This window comes from Anastrepha ludens, chromosome 5 (genome assembly GCF_028408465.1).
Source record: "Anastrepha ludens isolate Willacy chromosome 5, idAnaLude1.1, whole genome shotgun sequence".
Classification (NCBI taxonomy): Eukaryota; Metazoa; Arthropoda; class Insecta; order Diptera; family Tephritidae; genus Anastrepha; species Anastrepha ludens.
In genome coordinates this window covers 108,365,829-108,388,112 of record NC_071501.1, presented here as the reverse complement: position 1 = coordinate 108,388,112, position 22,284 = coordinate 108,365,829, and the positions used below count along the sequence as shown (strand labels likewise).

The following is a 22,284-nucleotide window of genomic DNA, read 5'->3' as shown; positions in this document are numbered from 1 at the left end:
AATTGTTAATTTGAGTTGAGATTAATAGTGTAGTCAGAACAGTAAACGTTTAGAATTTTTATTAAATGTTTGAGAAACAACCATTAATTTGTATATTTCTTCACAGACCCTCTATCATTGGCATCACACGGCTGTCTCTAGCATTGCTTTTACACCTACCGGCACGAGTTTCTACAGCAGTGGCAATGAGTCCGTACTCGTGTTTTGGAACATTAAGCGTCCCGACTTGCAAAAGTTCTTACCGCGCCTGGGTTCCGTAATACGACAACTATGCGTTTCTGATGACAATTCGAAAGTTGCCGTTTCTACCGCCGATAATGGCGTCCAATTCGTTGGCACCGACAGCAAAATTATGAGTGTTTTACAAGAATTCACTTACATGGAGGATGACAAGACAGGCAACAACAAATTCCCAGTCGGTTTACGTTTGAATCCACGCACAAATACGATTGTGCTAAATGGCAAGCATGGACACTTACAGTTTTATTCTGTATACAATAAAAGTTTGTTGTATAATGTAAGTTGCATGCTGAAAAATGGTGTACGCACTTTTCTTAATTCATATTTGTCAACGCTTACAGATGGACATAGTTATGCAAAATCCACTGTCTATGGAGACCGATAAGGTTCTATACAACATAATCGTGACGAAGGCCGCATTTAATATCGATTGGATGGTGACTGGTGAGGTATTTAATGATCAGGAACATTTGCCTGAGTTGCGTTTGAAATTTTGGTACTATAACGAGGCAGCGAAAACGTGAGTGTCTGCTAAATAATAAATTGCGTTCAAGTAACAATAAATTAATATGTTTTTCTTTCTAGTTACACATTGAAGACAAATGTCGAGCTGCCGCATGAGCATGGCTTCAAAGCTATTGAATTTTCCAGTCCAAATCGTGTCAATAATTTGCTGTGCGCCACGGTTGGCGAAGATAATATCATAAAAATGTGGTCGCTCGAGGAATCGGATGATATTTATAAAAAGGGAAAAGTGTGGTTCTGCATAGCGCAAGCTAACTACCAAGATTTGAATGTAGAGTCCATTTCATTTTCGCAAGATGGTTCTTTGTTAGCCGCAGGTTACGGCAATACGCTTTGCATTTTTAGAGCTGAAAATTTGCAACTGAAAGCTGCGCTCACACCACCGCCGGGCTTTGATGGTGTTGTACCCCACATACAGGTGTGCTTGCGCAGCAAGGAGCAGGATTCTCCGCTAAAAGAGGACTTTACGCCAGAGAAGCGCAAACGCTGGTTACAATTGTTTAACAATTTCGTAGAAAAGAATGACGAGACGATTATCAAAGAGCTGGAAAAGTTTGCTGACAAATGCGAGCGAATCGATTTCAAGCCCAAGGAAGTGTTGCCTGAGGAAATCGATGAGGAGAGAAAAAAGAAACTATACAACAAAATTATGGATATGCATCAGCTGAATTTCTTTCACAAAGTGCTGCTATTTCAACGGCTTGGCATACGTGTAAAGGTGCATCCCGAAGGGCGTGAACGTGTGCTCGCCTATTTGTACGAAAACATATTGCCAGAAGGTCAGCATGAGCGCCTGCGCGAAATGCAGGAGGAAGTGAAGCAACTCAGTGTGAGGCAGCGCTACAAAGCGAAATGGCGTCTGCACGAATATGAAAAAAGGCTAAATCGTTATGAAGCGGCTATGCAAGAAAAACTGTTGCCACTCATGGAGATACTCGATCTGGGTGATAGCAACCGCCAGGAGCAGCGACTTGCAAACGGCAACAAAGCGCAGCACAGCGATAGCGATTCAGCGTCAACGTCAAAGGCTAGCGCCAAAACCGAGGCAGCGCACTCAGAAGAAACAGACCCGTTGCAAGCAATAAGGGTGGCTACCCCAGTAATTGCACAGATCTCAAAAGTGCAATTTGCGGCTGGCGAATGGGCGCATTTGGTAATAGAAATATGATATACGAGGGCGGGTCAATAAGTCCGTGACTTTTTGTATTTCTGACCTCTTTACTGAAAAAGAAATACTGCTCCTGTTAACAAGCATCTGTCAGTTGACTCCTGTCAAAATTGGAACGTGCTGCGCCACTTAGTTTGTGTTTTACAGCTACCTTTATCAGACTACCCAGTAATTTTAGGAGGAAATGGAAAAAACTGAATTTCGTGTGCGCCGATTCACCCTTAAAAACCCACTGTTTCGACTGTTGTTTGGTCTCTGGTGTGTGGTGATGGATCCATGTTTCGTCCACGGTTACAAAACGGCGCAAAAACTCCTCCATATTGCGATTAAACAACGCCAAACATTCCTGTGAAGTTGTTACACGATTGCGTTTGTGGTCGACTGTGAATTACTGCGTAGGTACTGATAAAACTAGCTGTAAAACACAAACTAACTGACGCAGCACGTTCAAATTTTGACAGGAGTCAACTGACAGATGCCTGTTGACAGGAGCAGTATTTCTTTTTCAGTAAAGAGGTCAGAAATACAAAAAGTCACGGACTTATTGACCCGCCCTCGTAATATTCGCAACTAAACTAATAAATATATGAAATACTTGTTTTTGGTGCTATCGGCAGGTCATCGTGTGCACAGAGCGACGCGTGCTCATTTACAATCTACTTACGCTACGTTTGCATGCTGTGTGTAAGCTATCCGTGGAGCATTTCGCCTTCGATCCCATTAGCAATTTAGTCGCTGCCTTTACCAAGTACAATGAATGTAAGCCGCAAGCCCAAGCAGGCACAACAACTTAAATCAATTTAATTTAAATCAATCATAAATATCTCTTTATTGATATTCATAGTGTACGTATTCCAACCAAATGTACCGCTACCCATCTACCAACGGCGCAATTTGCCACCTTTGTACGGTGCTGCCTGGCTGCCACGGCAGCATCCCAAAAATCGCTCGCTCAACGTTGACTGGCAGGCGCTGTCTACGCTATACTTTTTAACAGAGCAACAGGTGAATTATACCGAAAAAAAAATGTACTTATCAGTTGCAGTTGATGACATAAATTAACACGCCGCTTCATGTGCTATTTTAGGAAATCTTCTTCTTGGGCGTGCCAGATAGTATGGACGATGATGCGCCGCCCCCAATTACTTTCAGCAATCCGGCCAAGCAGGCTGTGCAGTACAGTGTATTTGGCACTTTTGCTCAACAACAACACTCAGATATGCAGAGCAGCACACGGCAGCCGATCGGGCCGCTGGTTATCGGCAATTCCCACAAAATGGCTGTCAAATCGGTGAGTGCATTACATTTTTTTTATCGCTTTATAGAAATTAAGAAGCTAAAAATTTGCGCATTTGTGTGAATATATAAAATATTTTTTTTTTATTCTTTGATATCTCTTGTCAAATTAACAATAAATAGTTCGTACATGAAATTATTTATATAGTTATATGAAGAAATACCGCTCTTAATCAGAGCATAGGGCGGAAACAAACTCAGACCCACGTGAGCGATCTTGTGCAATTTTTCGAATTTCATGCCAGAAACATCTTGATTGGTATTCCGAGTGTGTTGATCGCATCCAAGTTGTTTGTGGTCGTCCTCTTCTTCTGGAGCCTTGTGGCTTCCATTCTACGGCCATCTTTGCGATGTCATTGTCCTTGTTATTGTTGTTGTTTTAACAGTAATGGTAGCCCTGTCAGTGTAGGGCATATCACCGGTCATCTTCGTCTAGCTCATCTAGGGGGTAGGCCCAGGAAACATGCTGTTTCGACAGGTTGGGTCCAGAGGGAGAGGGGTGTTAGATGAGTCGGTTTTAGGGGGCATGGGAAGAGGTGGTTAGTGTCGTGCGGGGTACCTTCACATGCCGGACATGTGTTTGGAATGTCGGGGTTGATTCTGGATATGTAGGAGTTTAACCTGCTACAGTATCCAGAACGTAGTTGTGCCAGTGTTACACGAGTCTCACGGGGAAGCTGGAGCTCTTCGTCTGCAATAGGTGGTGGTTGGACTCCGATTACGGCATTCACAGGACGGGAGTTCATGAAGGTGGTGACGGTCTCCCGGTGGATGTCGTTTATTGACTATCTAAGTACTGTCCGGTCCAGTAGGTTGCGGTCAGTTTTGTCCTGGATTTCGTCAGCGTAGTCTAAAAGGTGTCTCCTGACGTGCCTGAGAGGCGGCTCAGGCTCAAGCAGGTGTCTGCAGGGGTGAAACCTGCGGTAACATTCAAGCAGGAATTGCTTGCTGAGCAGTTTGTTGTGCTCCACTACTGGGAGCATTTGTGCCTCGTTATGCAAGTGTTGAATGGGAGACATCAGGAGGCAACCGGTCGCTGTCCGAATGGCGGTATTTTGACATGTCTGTAACTTTATCCACTGCGTGTCACTAGTTCCAGGCGACCAGACAGGCGCAGCATAGTTCAGAACCGGCCGACCAATTGCCTTAAATGTCGAAAGCAACAGTTCTTTGTCTTTGCCCCAAGTGCTGCCGGCCAGCGATTTGAGGACTTTGTTGCGATTTTGGACGTTAGTGGCAATTGCGGTTGTGTGCGCAGAGAAGGAGAGCAAGCTGCCAAAGGTTACACCCAAAATTTTGGGGTTATTTACCGTCGGAATTGGTGTGTCGTCGACTTTTACCTTAAGGGACAGCTTGACCTCCTTTGTCCAGGTGGTAAAGAGGGTCGCCGTGGACTTGGTGGGGGAAAGTTGGAGATTCCTCGCAGTGAAAAAGCGAGAAAGGTCGGTGAGATAGTTGTTCACTTTGAAACACAGGCCATCGATGTCATTGCCCGACGCCATTATCGTGCAGTCGTCAGCGTATGAGATCAGGGAAACTCCCGCTGGTGGTTGGGGGAGCTTCGAGATGTAGATGTTGAACAGCAAGGGAGAAAGGACACCACCCTGCGGTACACCTTGCTTAATCTTTCTCTGCTTTGATGTTTGATCTCGAAAAATTGAATCGAATCGAAAAATTGAATCGAATTGCGGACCACCTCTTCAGCCCTGGCGGGAGTGTCGACTGATAAATATCATCTAGTAGCGTGGAATGGCTGACTGTATCGAAAGCCTTCTTCAGGTCCAACGCTACTAGGACAGTCCTCTCGCAGGGGCGGTTTTGGTTAAGCCCGCGGTTTATCTGGGCGTTTATGGCGGTGAGTGCAGTGGTGGTGCTATGCACTCGTCGGAATCCGTGCTGATGTGAGGCTGGGGCCAGGTGTTTCGTGAAGAGTGGGAGTAGGAGGGCTTCAAGTGTCTTCACTACTGGGGAAAAGAGAAAGTGTCTTCACTTCCTCTTTGCGTAAGGTGCGCCAAATCCAACGCCATTTCCTTTCTTTGATCTCAGCTGCGATGGGCTTGCACATTGAAATACTTAAAAGATTTTCGTTGGTGATAACTCTTAGCCAAAATATGCGGTGAATAATGCGCAGACATCTGTTGATAAATGTTTGTAGGCTATTGCATATGGTATCTGTGGCTTTCCATGTTTTGCACGCATAAAGTAACACTGGTTTCATGCTTTCATTGAAAATTCGCAATTTCGTTTTTGTGCTGATATGTCGCGATGACCAGATTCGATTCGATTCATCCTGTGGAAAGCGTGTCGAGCTTTGCTTATGCGGGAACTTACATCAGCTTCCGCTCCACCATTTTTTAACACTATGCTGTCAAGGTAGCAGAAGTTTTCGATGCCCTCAATTGTTATCAGCGTGCCACCCACTTCAAGCGTCAGTGCGTCCTGGTTTGGAGTTTCGATACGCATAAGCTTCGTTTTTTTAAAGTTCACTCGCAATCCAACTTGGCTTGCATATAGTATTAAGGCAGTAAGTTTAGCGTGTGCTTCAGACAATTTGTGTGTCAAAAAGCATATATCATCGGCATAATCCAGATCGCAGAGCTTCTGATATGGGCGCCAATGAATGCCCGTTGGAATATCGATATTTGTTTTTCTTATAATGTCATCAAGTACAGTGATAAACAGCAGCGGCGACAACACACAACCTTGACGCACACCATTGTGAATACTGAACAACTCGCTCTTTTTGCCTTTGAAGAGTACACTGCACACAAAGTTCTTGAATGATGGTGATGAATTTTTCCGGTACTCCATAAGTCCTCAAGGAATACCAAATTGCGCGCCTGTTCAAGGTGTCAAAAGTGCGCTGAAAATCCACAAAGAGTAGGTACAGTGGCGACCGCCATTCTGCTGACTGCTCTATAATTATACGCAGCGTGTTAATATGACCTACACACGATCTTTTGGAGTGGAAACCATTCTGTTCGGTGCGCAATATGTTGTTGAAAACTGGGGCGATTCTCTCAAGAATGACAAATGCCAAGATCTTTATTATGGCATTTAAAAGAGTTACACCGCCAATTTGCACAGCGACTTAAATTGCCCTTCTTCGGAATTGATATTATTATGCCCTCTTTCCAGTCGATCGGGATGGTGTTGGTTGACCAGATTTGAAATAAGAGGGGACGGAGTAGTGGGGTTATTGCATCAGTACCTAATTTTATCAGGTGATATACCATCCGAGCCAGCATCTTTGTTGTTTTTAAGCTTGTGGATTGCGGTTTTAATTTCCGTGCTTGATGGGGGCTCAGTCGAGATATCCCTGTTGGGACTCCGTCGTCTATTGCTGGGGACGGCGTCTGCTTCTTCAACGCTTTTGCGAGTTTCATAATGTCTTCTCCACTCGGTAAGCTATTCCTCCACGGTGGTATTGTGTTCCCATCCACATTTCACATTTGCTAGTTTGTTGATGGCAACGTATACACCTCGTAAAGTATCGATGAAACAATTTAAAGTTTATGTTCCAGGTGGCTTTTCACACAAAAAAATCGGTTGCTGTTTTTTTTTATTTGTTCCATTCAGGAGTTAGGGGTAGTCAGAGACGCGAAAAAATGATGATTTTCAATATTTTTTTTTTTTTTTTGCTAGTCAATTGCTTTATTTTACAAAAATAAAAACATATCATTCGACTTGGCGTGTTTTGACTTGACTTTAGCAAAAATTCAAAAAAAAAAAAATTAATAATTTTAAAAGTTATCGCTGTTTGTGTGTCACAAGTCCTTGGAGATTCATCTAAAATCAATCGGACAAGAGAAATTAGTTTTATTAATAGATAATCTTGTGCCTGATCGAAGCTTTTTTGAAAATTAACAAAATGGCGACCTCAGGAAATATTTGTCAGATTTTCGAGAAAAAAAACCGATAATTAATTGTTTAATAAAAATCGAAATTTTTGAAAAAAAACCTTCGGTCAGGTACGAGCTTATTATGTTTTTAAAAAGCAGTCTAAATTTTACTGAAATCTATCAAACGGTTTTTAAGTTACACTGATCACCACTTCAAAAAACCTAGTTTTGAGAAAAACGCATTTAAAGTTTAGCTACTTGCTCTCGAAGGCTCCGGAGCGCCCGAGCGCCCTTTGTTAATTGTTGAATAACTCGAAAAGTATTTGTCGGCTTCACTTCAAATTTTCACATAATATTTTTAAGATATTACACTTTAAGAAAATGCAAAAAAAATCCAACTTTTTTTAAATTCTGACTATCTTTAACCACTTCAGTTGTGAGTTACAGGGTGTTAACAATGGAAGTCAGCAAAGAGAAAATTTGGTACTTTTTACAGTTTTTCTTTGATAAATTTGTGAAAGGTGTTCAAGGTGTCGACTGCAACAGCAACAGCTAATTACGTGCAATTTCGGTTTCGTCGATTCCGTTCAGAGATTTTAGATGTTAAAGAAAATTTCGATAATGTCAAAATTACGATAAAATCACAGAAATAATCGAAGTTGTCTGGCATGTTAAAAGTCGTAGAATCGTCCAGGCGCTAAAGATCGACCATAAAACAGTTTTAAACCATTTGGGCAAAAATTTTACGCAAAAATAATAGTTTTCTTTTTCCCCAAACTGGTATTTACCTACATCTGCCCGAATTCGCGTCGTTTGTAGGGTATTTATTCTTTCGCAAGAAGCACAGTTTTTCAACTCTGTTAAATTTCGTTTTATATGGATAAAAAAGTGAATATCTTATTATAATAATTTGAAGGCTAGAAAATTTTACACATTTTTTACAATTTATTGCAAGCCGAATCTATGAAAGGAGGTATCGGTAAACCAGCTGGTTTATTTTTTTTTTCGCCGTGTCCATGTGGCTGTCAGCCTAGAGTGAAAAAAGGCGAATTCATTATTCTTTGGCAGTCAATCGTACAAAATATGGTTATTGGTCTAGTGCCACCACCTTTAATGAATGTGCCTTGATTTATTGTTACTTAAAAACTAATGAGCGAAGTTCTTGATTGAAACATTTCTGAGCGCATAACTCGCTAACAAATAGTGATGCCTGCAAAAATTTATGATATGAGCAACTTGTATGCATTCCTACGACAGCCTGTTATACAAGGTGAAGTCCAAAATGAACAAGACTGAGCTAAAATAGGAACGACAGGCGCTTTGTTTTACAATACACAGTTTTACGCGTTCTAAAAGCTTTTCGAAAGAGTGTTTCAGGTCATTGACCGCAATGTCCTTCAGGCTGTCGGTACAAGCCTTTTGGATGGCCTCTACGGACGCAAAACGTTTTCCTTTCATGGCCAAATGCAATTTTCCGAATAAGTAGACGACACAGGGAGCCATATCAGGCGAATACGGTGAGTAATTGATGGTTTAAATGCTTTTTCTAGTCAAAAAATTAGTCACAAGAGTGGATCGATTATCATGCAATAAGCGCCAGCTTCCTACTTTCCGGTATTCAGAGCGAATTCGACGAATGCGTTGCAACAAACACTGCAAAACGCTAAGATAGAAAATTGCATTGATAGTTTGGCCCGTTGGCACGAATTCCTTGTGGACAATTCCTTTGGAATCGTAAAAACAAATGAGCATCGACTTGATTTTCGACTTCTTCAAACGCGATTTTTTGGGTGGTGGCTCATCTGAGACATTCGGTTCTATTCGGCACTTTGACGCTTAGTTTCAGGTTCATGTTGGAAACACCACGTTTCATCACCAACTACAATGTTGTAAAGGAAGTGCTCGTATTTTCTCGCCTCTTTAATAAGGTCTTCTGAATGTTGAATTCTGAGCAATTTTTAGTCCTCAGTTAACTTGTGCGGAATGAAATGTACACAGACCCTTCGTCAGCCCAAATGAGCAGTTAAATTGCGATAAATCGATGTTTTGGAGATATTCAACTCCGATTCCATGAATTTCAACGATGATTTCGGTTCATTTTTTATAAATTTACGAACAATTTCGATGGAGTTTTCGGTGATTACTGATTTTGGGCGGCTCGGATGTTCATTGCCATTTATGCCCTCACAACCATCTCTGAAACGTGTAAACCACTCGATGAACTCTGGCACGAGATAGACAATCATCGCCATAAACTTTTTTCATCAATTCAAATGTTTCGGTAAACATTTTACCGATTTTAAAACAAAATTTAACAGAAGCTCTTTGTTCGAAACTCAATTTTGTACCGATGCCACTTTAGACGCAAGAACTTCGCTTCCACTGAATCGAATACCAGCGAGCTTTCACTGGAAGCAAGCTAGGGATTTAACTTCCAACGCACTAACTCATTAAGAAGATGGCGCCTTCAAAAACATTTTTATAGCGGCAGTCTTGTTTATTTTGGACTCCACCTTGTAAGTATCGGGACTGACGTGGATGGGCTTTTCTTGACCCATTTTTGGAGCAACTTTTATAGTAGGTATTAGAATATTTAATAAGAATAGAAAAGTTTGTAATAGATTCTAGATTCTAGATTGAGGGTCGTGCTAGGGCAATCTTTCCAAAGAGGCTGGTTTGGATCGAGGAGAAAATCTGCACCGAAGCTTGCACCTCTGTCTTCATTGACGGTTCTAAGATGGAATCCGGAGTCGGAGCAGGGGTTTTCTCTAAATCAGCCAATTTACCTATCTCCTTTAAACTGCCGAACACTGCTAGTGTTTTTCAACCAGAAGTCTTTGCGATCCTGCAGGCATACAAAATGGTTAGGAATGGACGCGGAAGCGAGGGCGATATTAACATTTTCTCCGATAGTCAAGCCGCGATCAAGGCTCTGGCGACGCCAGACTGAATTGGTCTCAGAAATCTCCTACCCGGTCATCGGCATCCCCCTGACAGTTGTTAAAGAGGAACTGCACAAATTATTTCTCAGGAAAACGCAGAAAAGATGGAGCTCCATTTCTTCCTGCGCTATTTCGAAAACCTTTTGGCCCTAGTACAATATACAGAAGACTCAGAAAGTCTTGGAGCTTCCACGCCATTCAATTTCCAAACTCGTAGTCACTAGAGAATCGGCACACACGCGGAAAAGCTTGGTTTACCATTTAACCCCCATTGCAGAAGCTGTGCGGACCTTGCAGAGAAGGAGACTGTAGAGCACTTTCTCTGTAAATGTCGGGGTTTGGGAGCTAGACGGTTGAGGTCACCGGGTGCTCCTTTCTTCGATAGCCTGAGGCAGTGCGCCAACCTAGATCCCATCAATCTTCTCCATTACATCAACAGCTCTGGTTGGCTGTAGATATCTGTTGGAGGTCTCATAATGGTATCAAAACGGCGCTTTAGTACTTGAGGTTGTAAAGTACTGAGGATTTTTCCCATACAAAAATAAAATAGTTTTTTTACTGATAGCAATGCAAGTTAACTTTTTTTTATTATATTAATTAAATACGCTTTAAAGCGATACTTTTCATTTGAAATTAAAGAAATTTTCGATTTTGGTTTGTTTTGTGCGCACTCGCTTGTTCAGTACCACACCGCTTCTGAGCCTCTGCAGCGTCATAACATCGTTTAAGCAAGCATTCCTTTGCGCTGCCCCATCCAAACATATATTGAATGCCGATATGGCCTCCTCTGATGGAATTTTCATCACTCAAAATCATTTTTTTGTTTTGATTTAATGAAAAATATTATTCAAGAACAAAATTAGATTATTAATTTTGCACACCCTTGTATGAGTATAAAATTTCTATCACATACTGCCGGATAAGTAACTTATTTCAATGTAGTGAAAATATGTTTTTTTTTTATTATTATGTAATTTTCATTTTACGTTTATTAAAAAATACAAAAAAATTAGCATAGAAAAGTACAAATAACATATTTTTATATAGGAATGTATGAAGTACATTTGGCTTTAGCTTATTATTTGAGCATAAATACAGTTATGTACCTACATATAAATGTATTTTCTTAAAAGTATTTAATATTATTTTTTAAGTAAAATTATAGCTAAGTGCTGGTATTAATTGCTACAAAATAAATGAATGCACGTAAAGCCTTTTTGGCTGAATTTTATAATATTGAAATTTTGCTCAGATAATTTTTCAATATTTTTCCTTGTACAAAGAATTTTCGCGGTCATACGGAATCATAGAAAATTTCCTGAGAAATAAATTTTTTACTATTGAGTATTTTTAATATATTATTTTCTTTTTATGTATGTATGCACTTCAGTTGAGACCTACAACAAAATATTTCCTTATATACACATACATATATATGTGCAAATGTGTGTGAGTGCCTTTTTATTTGAGTATTTGTATATAATATTTGAGCAAAATAAAAGGCAACAAAAAAAAAGAAAGAAAAAAATTGCCTACATTTCCGGGTGTTTTTGATTCTGCGAGCAAATACACGTGTATACCCGTACATACATATTTTCACACATTATTTATGCGATAATCAGTCAGTGGGTGCGTATTGTCGTATATGAGTATATAAATTTGTGCATAACAATACATGCACACACATACACACATACGTATGTATGTATACAACTTCGGTCAAAATATTAAGCTTTTTCGTTTGCTTGTTGCTGCTACTGCTGCGGCTGCTGCTGCTGCTGTTGTTGTGCTTGCTATTAAAGTAATTATTGTTGTTGCAATAAACATTTTTCTCCTCCTCCTCCTTGTTATACTATATAAGTATATGTAAGTCATTTAGTTAATCAGTCCGCAACGAAACCAATCCAGTGTGGTGGGCGGCAGGGTCCACCCAGCATTAGCTCTCATTTGACATTACCCGAACGTGGCGCCGTCGGCACATGCAAATGCCGACAGCGACGCATCATCAACAAATCGTGTTTGAAGTAGCGCAAACAATGCCATTGCGGTATTTTCGAAAGTTGTTGCTGCAAGAAAATCAAGTAGAAAAAGAAAGAAAGAATTCATTTAATTTTCAATTGAAACATTTTGCGCATTTCTATTTTGCTTTACATATTCTAAACAAAAGTACTCTACTAGAGCGAGTGCCGTTGCACTTGCTTGCGGTTAGAAATGCTTGCAATGTAAGTGAGTCATCTCTGAGAGGAAAAGTAAAAAAAAAAAACCAAAAAAAAAACGAAAGAAATAAAAAAATGAGAATATGAAAGAATAGTGTTTCAAGCCTACGTGATTCTGGTCGTATGATGGGCTTCCTTTTTCGATTATTAAATTAACTTTTTGTAAACATCAATCCAAAATGTGTGCGTGTGCCACTACTCTTTTTCATGCTCGGGTGGGCGCAACACTTTCACCTTCATATCGCCTATTCAAGCAAATTTATTATTTCTTCGTTGCTGGTCTCTCGATTTTGTATTTGACTATCTTAAATTGCTGAACTACGACACAAAAGCAATTTTTTTTATTATTAAGCTATTAACGTAGACATTTATTTTATATATAATATTTCTTATAATTCATCTTTTGCATATGTGTGTTTGTATGAATGAATGTTCTTACAGTGGTGTACAAAAAAGGAGAGTCTTACAGTTGAAGAAATTTTTAGTTCAAGAACTGTGCGTGTGTTTGTGCGTGACATACCGGCAGTGAGTTCTGCATTTAATCTATGACTCTAATATAGAAAAAGGTGTTGCTGTTATAGCGCTAAAGTCATCGGACGTCATCGTCAATCTCTTCTAATGGTAGGCTTAAAAAACATGCAGTTAGACGCACAGTTTCGACAGCTTCCAGAGAAAAGGGGTGTTAGATGAGTAGATTTAAGAGGTCATGTGAATAGGTGGTTAGTGTCTTGCTTTACATGCCGGACAGCTGTTGAATATGTCCGGGTCGATTCTGCATAGGTAAGAGTGTAACTTGCTGGTTGGTTGGTTTGAGTGGTGATTCATCCAGAATCCCACTAGCGCTTCCGCAGCATTTTATTGCCAACTTGTTTAACGGTTATTTATAACATGACTATATCTAGTCTGTGCGGTTAAAGACCTTTATTAGGTTATTGACATTTTAGTCAGACATTTGTTCGAGACTCTCGAACAGTGGGTTAACCCAGGGTAGGTATTCTCTCCTTCCATAGGACAGGGCATTCACAGAGGAAATGGAAAATCGTTAACTTTTTCTCCGGTTGTTTACAATTATGGCAGTGTGTGTTGTGAGGGTTGCCTATTTTGGCTGCTTGTTCTCCGATGGATCAGAAGTCAGTTATGACTGCCGTTAGTCTCCAGGCGTCCCGTCGATTCATGTTTAACTATGTTGACGATTGTTTGAGGTTGTAGGGTGGCCATAACGTTCCGCTAATTTTGCATTTCGTCTGATCTCTCCATCTACAATCCGCGATTCGGAGGTATTTTAGGGAAATTGTACTCTTGACTCCACCTAATGGTGTGAATACCGATGCTGCAAGAGCGTTATTCATGGCAGATCCTTCTCTTGTTCCGTTGTCCCGGGACCCAGATTAAGCTATTCCTACTTTGTTCCACCAGTTTAGAGATTGTTGTAGCCGAATCCACTCTCTGAATTGCAGCTTGGCTATCCGAAAGAATAGCGATATTGCTCTTAAAAAAGAAGTCAGCGATTAGTGGCTCACAAGATTCTCCAATTGGCAATACTTCCGCTTGAAACACGCTTCAGGCATCAGGAAGGCGTACAGATTTTCCTATTCTAAGTCTATCAGAATATATACCAGCTCTAACACCACAATTCATTTTAGAGCCGTCTGTGTAGACTGTAGGGTCGAAGTTTTAAAGTGAGAATACCGTAAGAGCGTAACTCTTCTTCCTGAGATGGAAAAAGAGTGGCGAAATTCCTGTTGAATGTTACTATCGGGACGATGAAGTCAGTCCTCTCCGAGGTGTACTGAGTTTGGCGCAATAACAGACTGGTTTAACCTGCTACAGTTTGTTGTTTTTTTTGTTTCGCTTTTTAATAGCTCCTACTACATTCCTTCCCTAACAATTATTCTGCTGTAGACCTACCGATCCGGCTAACACTAAAAAAAAAAAAAAATAAAGAAAAAAAAATTATAATAAGAAATAAAAATGATGCCAATCAGAAATGTCACATAACAGTAATTTCGCTTAAATGCAACATTGCTTTTCTATGACCGTCTTGATTTCAGATTTCGTTATACAATAATTCTCAAAACCAAAGAAAAAATATAAGAGAGGGCACCAGAGAGGCATTGCACCTAAAAGAACTTTTCTATTCTGATAACGCGCCAGTACTCACTAATATCCAAAGGCATTGGTGCTGTTGTATCAGCATAAATATTCCCCCAAACATGTACGGGAATGAAAGTTCTTGAGCGGATATAAATCCGGCTCATTCCGATAACGTAGATTCGACTGTCGTGCAAACATCTCTTCAGGCTAGCTAATGAAGTTGAACAGGTACTTGCTATGATTTTTCTTAACGTTCATTGGATTAAAAATATATTTAAAAAAAAAGAAATTTATTTGTTATTACACACCATTGTGCCATCGTGATCGACTGCCACAAAAACCTAACCTAACCTCCACACCATCGTTCGTATTGTCTCAGTATATCTACCACTTTGAGCAAAAAGTTTTCTAAATATATTCAGTAAATTCAAAATACAAGTTTATTCCTCAAAAGTGATATTATCGCCTTCAAAGTGCTCCCTATCAACTGCAATGCACTTACGCCAACGTTTGATCCAGCTCTAGAAATATTTTAGAAACTCTATTTTCGGTAGACATTAAAGCTATCTTTGGTTTTCCATTACTTCCTTTCGGTTATTAAAACGCGTTCTCCGTAGTGAAACAGAAAAAATTCGCAGGCAACCATATTCGCTGAATTCGATGGCTGTTGGATGATATTCGTTTCGTTCTTGGTCAAAGCTTCACGGATAACGATGTGCGCACTGTGCGACGGTGCGTTTTCAGGGTTCAAAATCCACGAGTTGCTTTCCCACAAGTCCTTTCTTCTTAGGCGAATTGCTTCTCGTAAAACACATGAAACGTCTCGTAACGCCCAAATAGTAGTCCTTATTGACTGTTTGACCTTTTGGCAAAAATTCGTGGTGTGCAATGCCTTTGTAATCCATAAAAACCGTGAGCATCGTTTACTTTTTTTTTGACTGAAAACGACGTGGTTTTTGGTCTTCGTTCATTCGGAGCTCTCTCCACTCACTCGCCTGATTTGCACTCACTCACCTCGTAAATCTACGTCTCGTCTCCAGTAATGATGCGTTTGATGAATGTTGGGTCGGATTCAGTTCCCAAGATTTTTGGCGATATCAACGCGCTCCCTTTTTTGTATCAAATTCAGATGCTTTGCGACCAATTTTGCAGCAACACGACGCAAACCCAAGTCATGCACTACAATGTCCTGAACGGATCCATAAGCAATGTACCAGTGCTCTGCCAGTTTTCTGATATTTAATTAGCAATGATTGATCAACTTGTCTTTTACTTTATTGATCTTTTCTTCAGTTTTCGATGTCCACGCGTAGACGATATTCCGGATTTCTGAAATTGGCTTGATGACTACTATTTCACTAATTTGACAGTAATTTTTCGCGCTATTTCTAATTTTCAATTATTTATTTTTCTTTTATCCTTTGGAAATTTTACGTCAATATGTGAAAATATTTTTTTTTCGTATTTTTTTTTTTTTCAAATAGCATTCACTCATACAAATATGTATTGCTGCACAATGTCAGCATGCGATCAATACTTTGGGCAACTAAATATGTGGAAAACGTGCATATGACCGTCTTTACCCCCATTCGTGTGCCCTTTACTTAGTTGTACTTTACTTCCCACTCAGTGTTCGTTTATGTAAAATCGTTTGTTGTGTAAATTTTTTGGCGCCTGGGCACTGCATTTTTATTAGTGTCGCTATTTTACACACCAACGTGTAGGTTGTTTGCTTCAATTGTAATATTAATATAAACGCTTTATTCTTCTCTTCTTCTTGTTCACTGTGCAGTACTTGCTCTGATAGCCCTTAAAAAGAAGCCATCATTCATTAGGTTTTAAGTGTCACAAAAATAGTTTAGAAATGCCTGCTGTTTATCAATTTATTTTCATGTGATTTGATTGCTATTCTCAATGTTATTGTTTGTGTTATCTGTGTATGTGTTTTTTTTTCTTCTTCAATTCGGCACGTTTACCAAATTAGTTTTGATGAAAATAATAGCTAATGGTTGTGGTGAAGGTCATGCGAACGCCTTTAAGTGTACAAAGACACATAGTTACATACATAGATACATACATACTTACATGCATACATACATACATACATACATACATACATAGATGCATGCATACATATATTACATACATATTGTTAGCTTGTATATAAGCCAAAAGCCGGCCGGCTTGCTGTGCCATTGAATCTAAATTATTTTCTATATTTTATTCTATTTTTCACCATCCTATGTGTTAGACCCAAAAACTATTCTTTAAAGAAACTTGTATTAACCCATTACCTGCCGTGTGCACATCTTTGTGATAATTGTTTTTTTTTTTTTGTTTTTTTTTTTTTTTGTTTTTTAAGAACACTTTTATTGCAAACTGTATACATACAATAAGCAATATTTGTAGAATAACTTAAACTAGCAGCTACAGAATTTCAGTCGCTTATGATGCACCCAGTGCTACAACCCATTTCATTTTTTCCCCACTAAAAGAGGAGATCTGTGGTAGATTTTCTTTTGAGTCGGGTGAAAGCAATGGGATTTGCTATAATTTCCGTTATTAAGGAGTTAGAGTGAGCTAAGGGCCTGAGATTGTGGGATCTTGCATATTTCTCTATTTCTTGCATAACAGTGGATATTTGGAGGTCACGGTGTATTTGCGAATTTGTAATACAGTAGGGTGAGTTGGTGATCATTCTTATTGTTTTTGACTGAAATCGTTGAAAAATTTCGATATTGTAGTTTGCCGCAGTGCCGCAAAGTTGAATACCCTATGCCCACACTGGTTTTAGAACTGCTGAGTATAAGAGCAATTTGCTTTCGACAGAAACTTGGGAATGCCGATTTAAAAGTCAGTGAAGGTCTCTGATTTTAATACCAGGTGCATTTCTTTTTGAGAATACATTATGTGTTTTCTATGTTCATTTTCTGTCTAGATGCATTCCTAGATATTTGGTTTCATTGCTTTGTGGAATTTTCATATCGTTGAGTTTGACGGGTGGGCAAGTGTCTCGCTTAAGAGTGAATGTGACTTGTACTGATTTTGTTTCATTGGACTTTATTCTCCATTTTTTGAGCCATAGGTTGATTTTGTCCAGTCCCTTTTGTAGTTTAGAAGAAGCTGCTTGCGGGAAAGTGTCACTTGCTAGTAAAGCAGTGTCATCAGCAAATGTGCCTGTAGTTACTCCTTCAGTTTCGGGTAAGTCATATGTGTAGAGTAGGTACAATATTGGTTATTAAGAGAAGACTTTATAAGTGTGTAGAAGTTCATAGGGAAGGTGGTTTTAATTTTGTAGAGCAAGCCGTCGTGCCATACCCTGTCTGTCAAAAGCTTGGGCAATGTCGAGGAACGCTGCTGCGCAGTATTTTTTTTTTGTTCGAATGCATTGTGAATGTATTCAACAATTCTATGAACTTGTTGTATAGTACTGAGTTCTTTTCGAAAACCAAACTGATGATTGGATATTATTTTTCGTTCTTCGATGATCGGAGACAGTCTTTTAAGAATAAGTAATTCCATAAGTTTGGAAATGATTGGTAGAAGGCTTATTGGACGATACGATTCAACTGAATCTGGATTTTTGCCAGGTTTGAGGACCATTTCAATTTGAGCCACTTTTCATTGGGCAGGAAACTTTCCAATTAGTATAATTGCATTAAATAAACACGTTAACAGAGTAACTCCTATTTCTGGGCGCTCTTTGAGTACTTTGGCTGTAATAAGATCGTAGCCGGGAGGTTTATTAGTGTTCAGATTTTTAATGGCAGATTTCACTTCAAATTTAGAGAATTTACGTATGGGTGGGTCCATTTGATAGGTTTGTGTTAGTATAGAATTTATGTCTTCTAGGGTACCGGGTGAAGAGGCCATTGAGTGTGGGGTAAATACTCATTTTAAGTGCCGGGCAAATGTCGCTGCTCTTTCGGAGTCGCTTTTAGCCCATTCATTATTTTCCATTCGAAGGGCAGGTATCTGGAGAGTATAGGTCTTTTTATATTTCTAGCCGCCTTCCAGAGCGAGTACTCAAAATCTGCTGTAGCGCTTAGACTACTGAGATAGCGATTAAATTGTGTGCTCCGTTCATTAACAAGCGCTTCTTTAAGTTGCCTTGTGAGCGTATTTAAGCTTTTTTTATCTGACGGGATAATTGTTGAACTTCACGTGCATACATTTAAAGTACCGTTAACTGTTAATTTTATTTGCGAATCAAATAAAATTGCCCTTTGTTTGAGCTTAACTTTGACAGGATTGCATTTTTCAGTTCTTTTTTTGTCACGTCTAATCGTTCTTTGTCTAGAGTCTCTTACGGCATCGGTCGAGGGTTATCACATACTTTAATATTTGTTTTCGCTTTGAGTATGTTAGGTCATAAATAAATATATATTAGATAGTTTTGTTAAGTTTTTCGGAAGTCGAGAGTTGACGAATCACTCGTTGGAAATCATAGACGGTTAGCTATCTTCTTCTTAATTGGCGCTATAACCGCTTACGCGATTTTGGTCGAGTTTAACAAAGCGCGCAGTATCTTTCTCTCAAACACTCCAAGTGTCGCTTCATCGGATATTGTCATCGTCCACGCTTCTACGCCATACATTTAGGACGAGCATGATGAGAGCCTTGTAGAGTGTTAGTTTTGTTCGTCGAGAGAGGACTTTACTGCTCAGTTGCCTACTTAGTCCAAAGTAGCACTTGTTGGCAAGAGAGATTCTACGTTGGATTTCCAGGCTGACTGTTAGCTATCATTAGATATGAATATAACCTTCGTAGAATCTACACCAAGAAGATATAGGGTTAGGAAAAACGTACCTAAAACTGGTATTTTTTTTTTTGTCTTAAAACTACTTTACAAATTTTGCAGTATTTTTAGCATTTAGTTTTATTTTTTCCTGAAACTCTTTTCAGCTGCTGTGCTCTATTTTATGATTTCAAGTATATGAGTATCTTCTGTTACATTTGGTTTATACTTTTTCTCTGTATACTTGCCTTGAAATGTTCTTATTCCGCGCTGAACAAAAAAAAAATAATAATAATTTCTCTTATAATAAACTACACAGTTCCAAATATTCATTTTCTATCCTGATGCTTTACTTACAGTTTCTCTGTTTTAAAATGATCTGCTTTAAACTTAGTTTCGTATTTTTTTTCTCTCAATCCAAACAAACCCTTACCTCATCCACTTTTGGCAACGGTCCACACTGGCTGGTTGGCATCAGAGCGAAAAGCAGCAGTGCAACAATAGCAAAAATATGGAACAATTTCGACAGCATTTTTTGTTGTTTTTTTATATTTGCAGTTATTTATGATTTATTATATTTTTCACGCTTTTGAATTTCGCAATTCGCTTTAAATGTGTGAGTGTGTCTGTATGTGCGTGAAATCCTTTCAGCGAAAAGTTTCCACTTATTACAAAAAAATAAGTTCACTGCTATTTGTTGATGTTTAAGGATAAAGTTTAAAAGCAAAGAAAAATGAAAACACTTCAAATTCTTGCCACTTTTTTGCAAAACTTGCTTAGTGAATCTTCCTCTGTTTATTATTTAATGCTTTCGCTACTTTGGTATATTAAGTTTTGCTGCGTTTTTCTAATTTTATTAATAATTTTCCGTTTGTGTTTTGTTTCTATGCTTTTTTAACGCACTTCACAATACTGTCACAATGTTTATTTAACTATTTTTTATTGTTACTTTCTACAATTTTTTGTTTTCGATTTTTGCGCGTGCCGCATACGCCACGTTGTACCGCGTTTAGCCTTTTGTGTGTTCTGACGAGCGCGAATGACAATTTCAAATTATCGAACATAGTGCTGCATGCGTCCCAATTTATATGCGAGAACCGATGCTCGCATTGTTTGCACGACGACTGCGAAAACGACAGCGGAGATAACTGCCACGTTTGTCACAGTCACAGTCACAGTCACAGCCAACACCAGCGCCAGTGTCCCATCTGTTGCCGCTGCCTCAGTCTGCTTCTCGTCCAACTGTTTCTGCGATGGGCCGTGGTGGTGATGCCAGTGTTGAGTGGGGGCGGTGTGGTTAGCAACGAGTGTAATGGTGGTAGTCTGTGGCGGCAACCATCGAGAATTATTGTGTTGCATAGTTGCTGCACTAAGTTGCACCAGCTCTGGCAATTTTTGTGCGCAATGGATTCCGCTTGCATTTCAGTCAATGGCAATAGCGCTTATCTTATTTTTCTCATATATTTCTTCTCCTTGTTGTTTGTGTTGTGAAGTTTTTAATTTTTCTTTCCTTTTTTAATTTTAATTTTTTTTATTGTGATATTTCATTGTTTACAACTGTTTTGCAAACTGTATCTTCCTCTTCTTTTTAATATATTTAAAAAAAATGCTAGTTTTTTCCCCTCTTTCTGCACATTTTGCTTTTGCCACTTGTTTACTACACTTTTTATGTTCCAGTTGAATGCCCATCGTATTTCCATTGGTGTTTTTGTTGCAGCATATTTTTCACCTGCAAAATATTTATTTGTTACTGTTTATTTACTCACCATTTCGCCGGTGGCAGCGATTGTTTTCCCTGAATTTCTGCGTTTTTATGGAGTATCGGAGTAAAAACTATACTATGGGCTACGAATAAATACTATACAAACCATGGTATTGTATGCTTATCCTCCTTTCATCTAGATCTAGTTCTCGACGCCTAAATATTCTTTGAAATCTTAAATTATGGACCTGCCTTCCGTATATCTAATTTTTAATGAAATGAATTCTTTGCCAAGTAAGAAAGCAAGACCTCTTTTTTATTACTACTGCTCTGGTATAGTTTTCTATCAAAATCCCTAAAAAGTGAGAGAGCGAGAGTTATCAATTTCGCCCTGGTCCTGTTATTGGGTATTTTCGTAACAAGGAATTTTATGTTCGATGAAAGTTAGGTGTCACAGCTTTCCAAAATTGAGGTAGTAAAAGAGAAAAGTCATGTGGAAAGTAGGAATAGACGCTCAAAAATGTCTCCATGATTCTATTCTAATAATATGGATTTCGAAAATGAAGCACGATCTCTGATAATCATAATCGGATAAAATCCGGAAAATCATAATAGGACTATGAATAAGTTCGTGCGGTTTTTTTCGAAATTTGAAACTTTATTGACGTAAAATGGTTACAAATTTAATATTCAAAATATTGTCCATCGCTTACTACTACTTTTTCCCATCTTTCTGGCAATTCACGGATTCCCTTTGTGAAAAATTCGGTCGGTTTTGCCGCAATCCACGAATCGATCCATTTTTTGACTTCATCGTAATTACGGAAGTGCTGGTCAGCCAGGCCATGTTGCATCGATCGGAAGAGATAGTAATCGGATGGCGCAAGGTCTGGACTATACGGCGGGTGGGGTAGGACATCCCATTTGAGCGTTTCTAAGTATGTTTTGACCACTTGTGCAACATGTGGCCGAGCATTGTCATGTTGCAAAATAACTTTGTCGTGTCTATCGGCGTATTGCGGCCGTTTTTCTCGCAGTGCTCGGCTCAAACGCATCAATTGTCGTCGGTAGACATCCCCCGTAATCGTTTCATTCGGTTTCAGTAGCTCATAATACACAACACCCAGCTGGTCCCACCAGATACACAGCATAACCTTCAGGCCATGAATATTCTGCGCCGACGTCGATGTTGAAGCATGGCCAGGGTATCCATACGTTGCCCGACGTTTTGGATTGTCGTAATGGACCCACTTTTCATCGCCAGTCACAATTCGATGCAAAAAACCCTTTCTTTTGTGCCGTTGAAGCAGTTGTTCGCATGCCATAAAACGGCGTTCAACGTCTCTTGGCTTCAATTCATACGGCACCCAATGGCCTACCTTTCGGATCATTCCCATGGCTTTTAAACGTTTGGAAATGGTTGATTGATCAACTCCCAAAGTTTTTGCAACCTCTTCTTGCGTTTGAGCCGGATCTTGATCGAGCAATTCCTCCAATTCGGTATCCATGAACTTTGGCGGC

General features: G+C 39.4%; 2 protein-coding genes across 2 annotated transcripts in view; one reads left to right on the top strand and one right to left on the bottom strand.

Annotated features, from left to right (window-relative positions):
* The window catches only part of LOC128865157 (WD repeat-containing protein 75), a 44,682-nt gene that overhangs the window by 1,320 nt on the left and 21,078 nt on the right, over window positions 1-22,284 (top strand). Inside the window, exons 5-10 of the mRNA XM_054105220.1 lie at window positions 107-517; window positions 582-760; window positions 826-1,918; window positions 2,551-2,692; window positions 2,778-2,938; window positions 3,021-3,224. Of these exons, the coding sequence (XP_053961195.1) occupies window positions 107-517; window positions 582-760; window positions 826-1,918; window positions 2,551-2,692; window positions 2,778-2,938; window positions 3,021-3,224 (2,190 nt within the window). The remainder of the gene's footprint in view (window positions 1-106; window positions 518-581; window positions 761-825; window positions 1,919-2,550; window positions 2,693-2,777; window positions 2,939-3,020; window positions 3,225-22,284) is intronic.
* Window positions 11,065-20,133, bottom strand: LOC128865162 (uncharacterized). The gene is made up of 2 exons (XM_054105224.1): window positions 19,495-20,133; window positions 11,065-12,079 (listed from the first exon to the last, which is right to left on the bottom strand). The coding sequence occupies exons 1-2, from the start codon at window positions 19,591-19,593 to the stop codon at window positions 11,957-11,959; spliced, it is 222 nt and encodes a 73-aa protein (XP_053961199.1). The 5' UTR covers window positions 19,594-20,133; the 3' UTR covers window positions 11,065-11,956.

What these genes read in the sequence shown, in the direction of transcription:
- LOC128865162 (XM_054105224.1), bottom strand. Translation starts at nt 19,593, where the DNA reads ATGCTGTCGAAATTGTTCCATATTTTTGCTATTGTTGCACTGCTGCTT. An exon ending in CGTTGCCAAAAGTGGATGAG is followed by an intron (nt 12,080 to 19,494) that starts GTAAGGGTTTGT and finishes ATTTTCTTGCAG; the next exon opens with CAACAACTTTCGAAAATACC.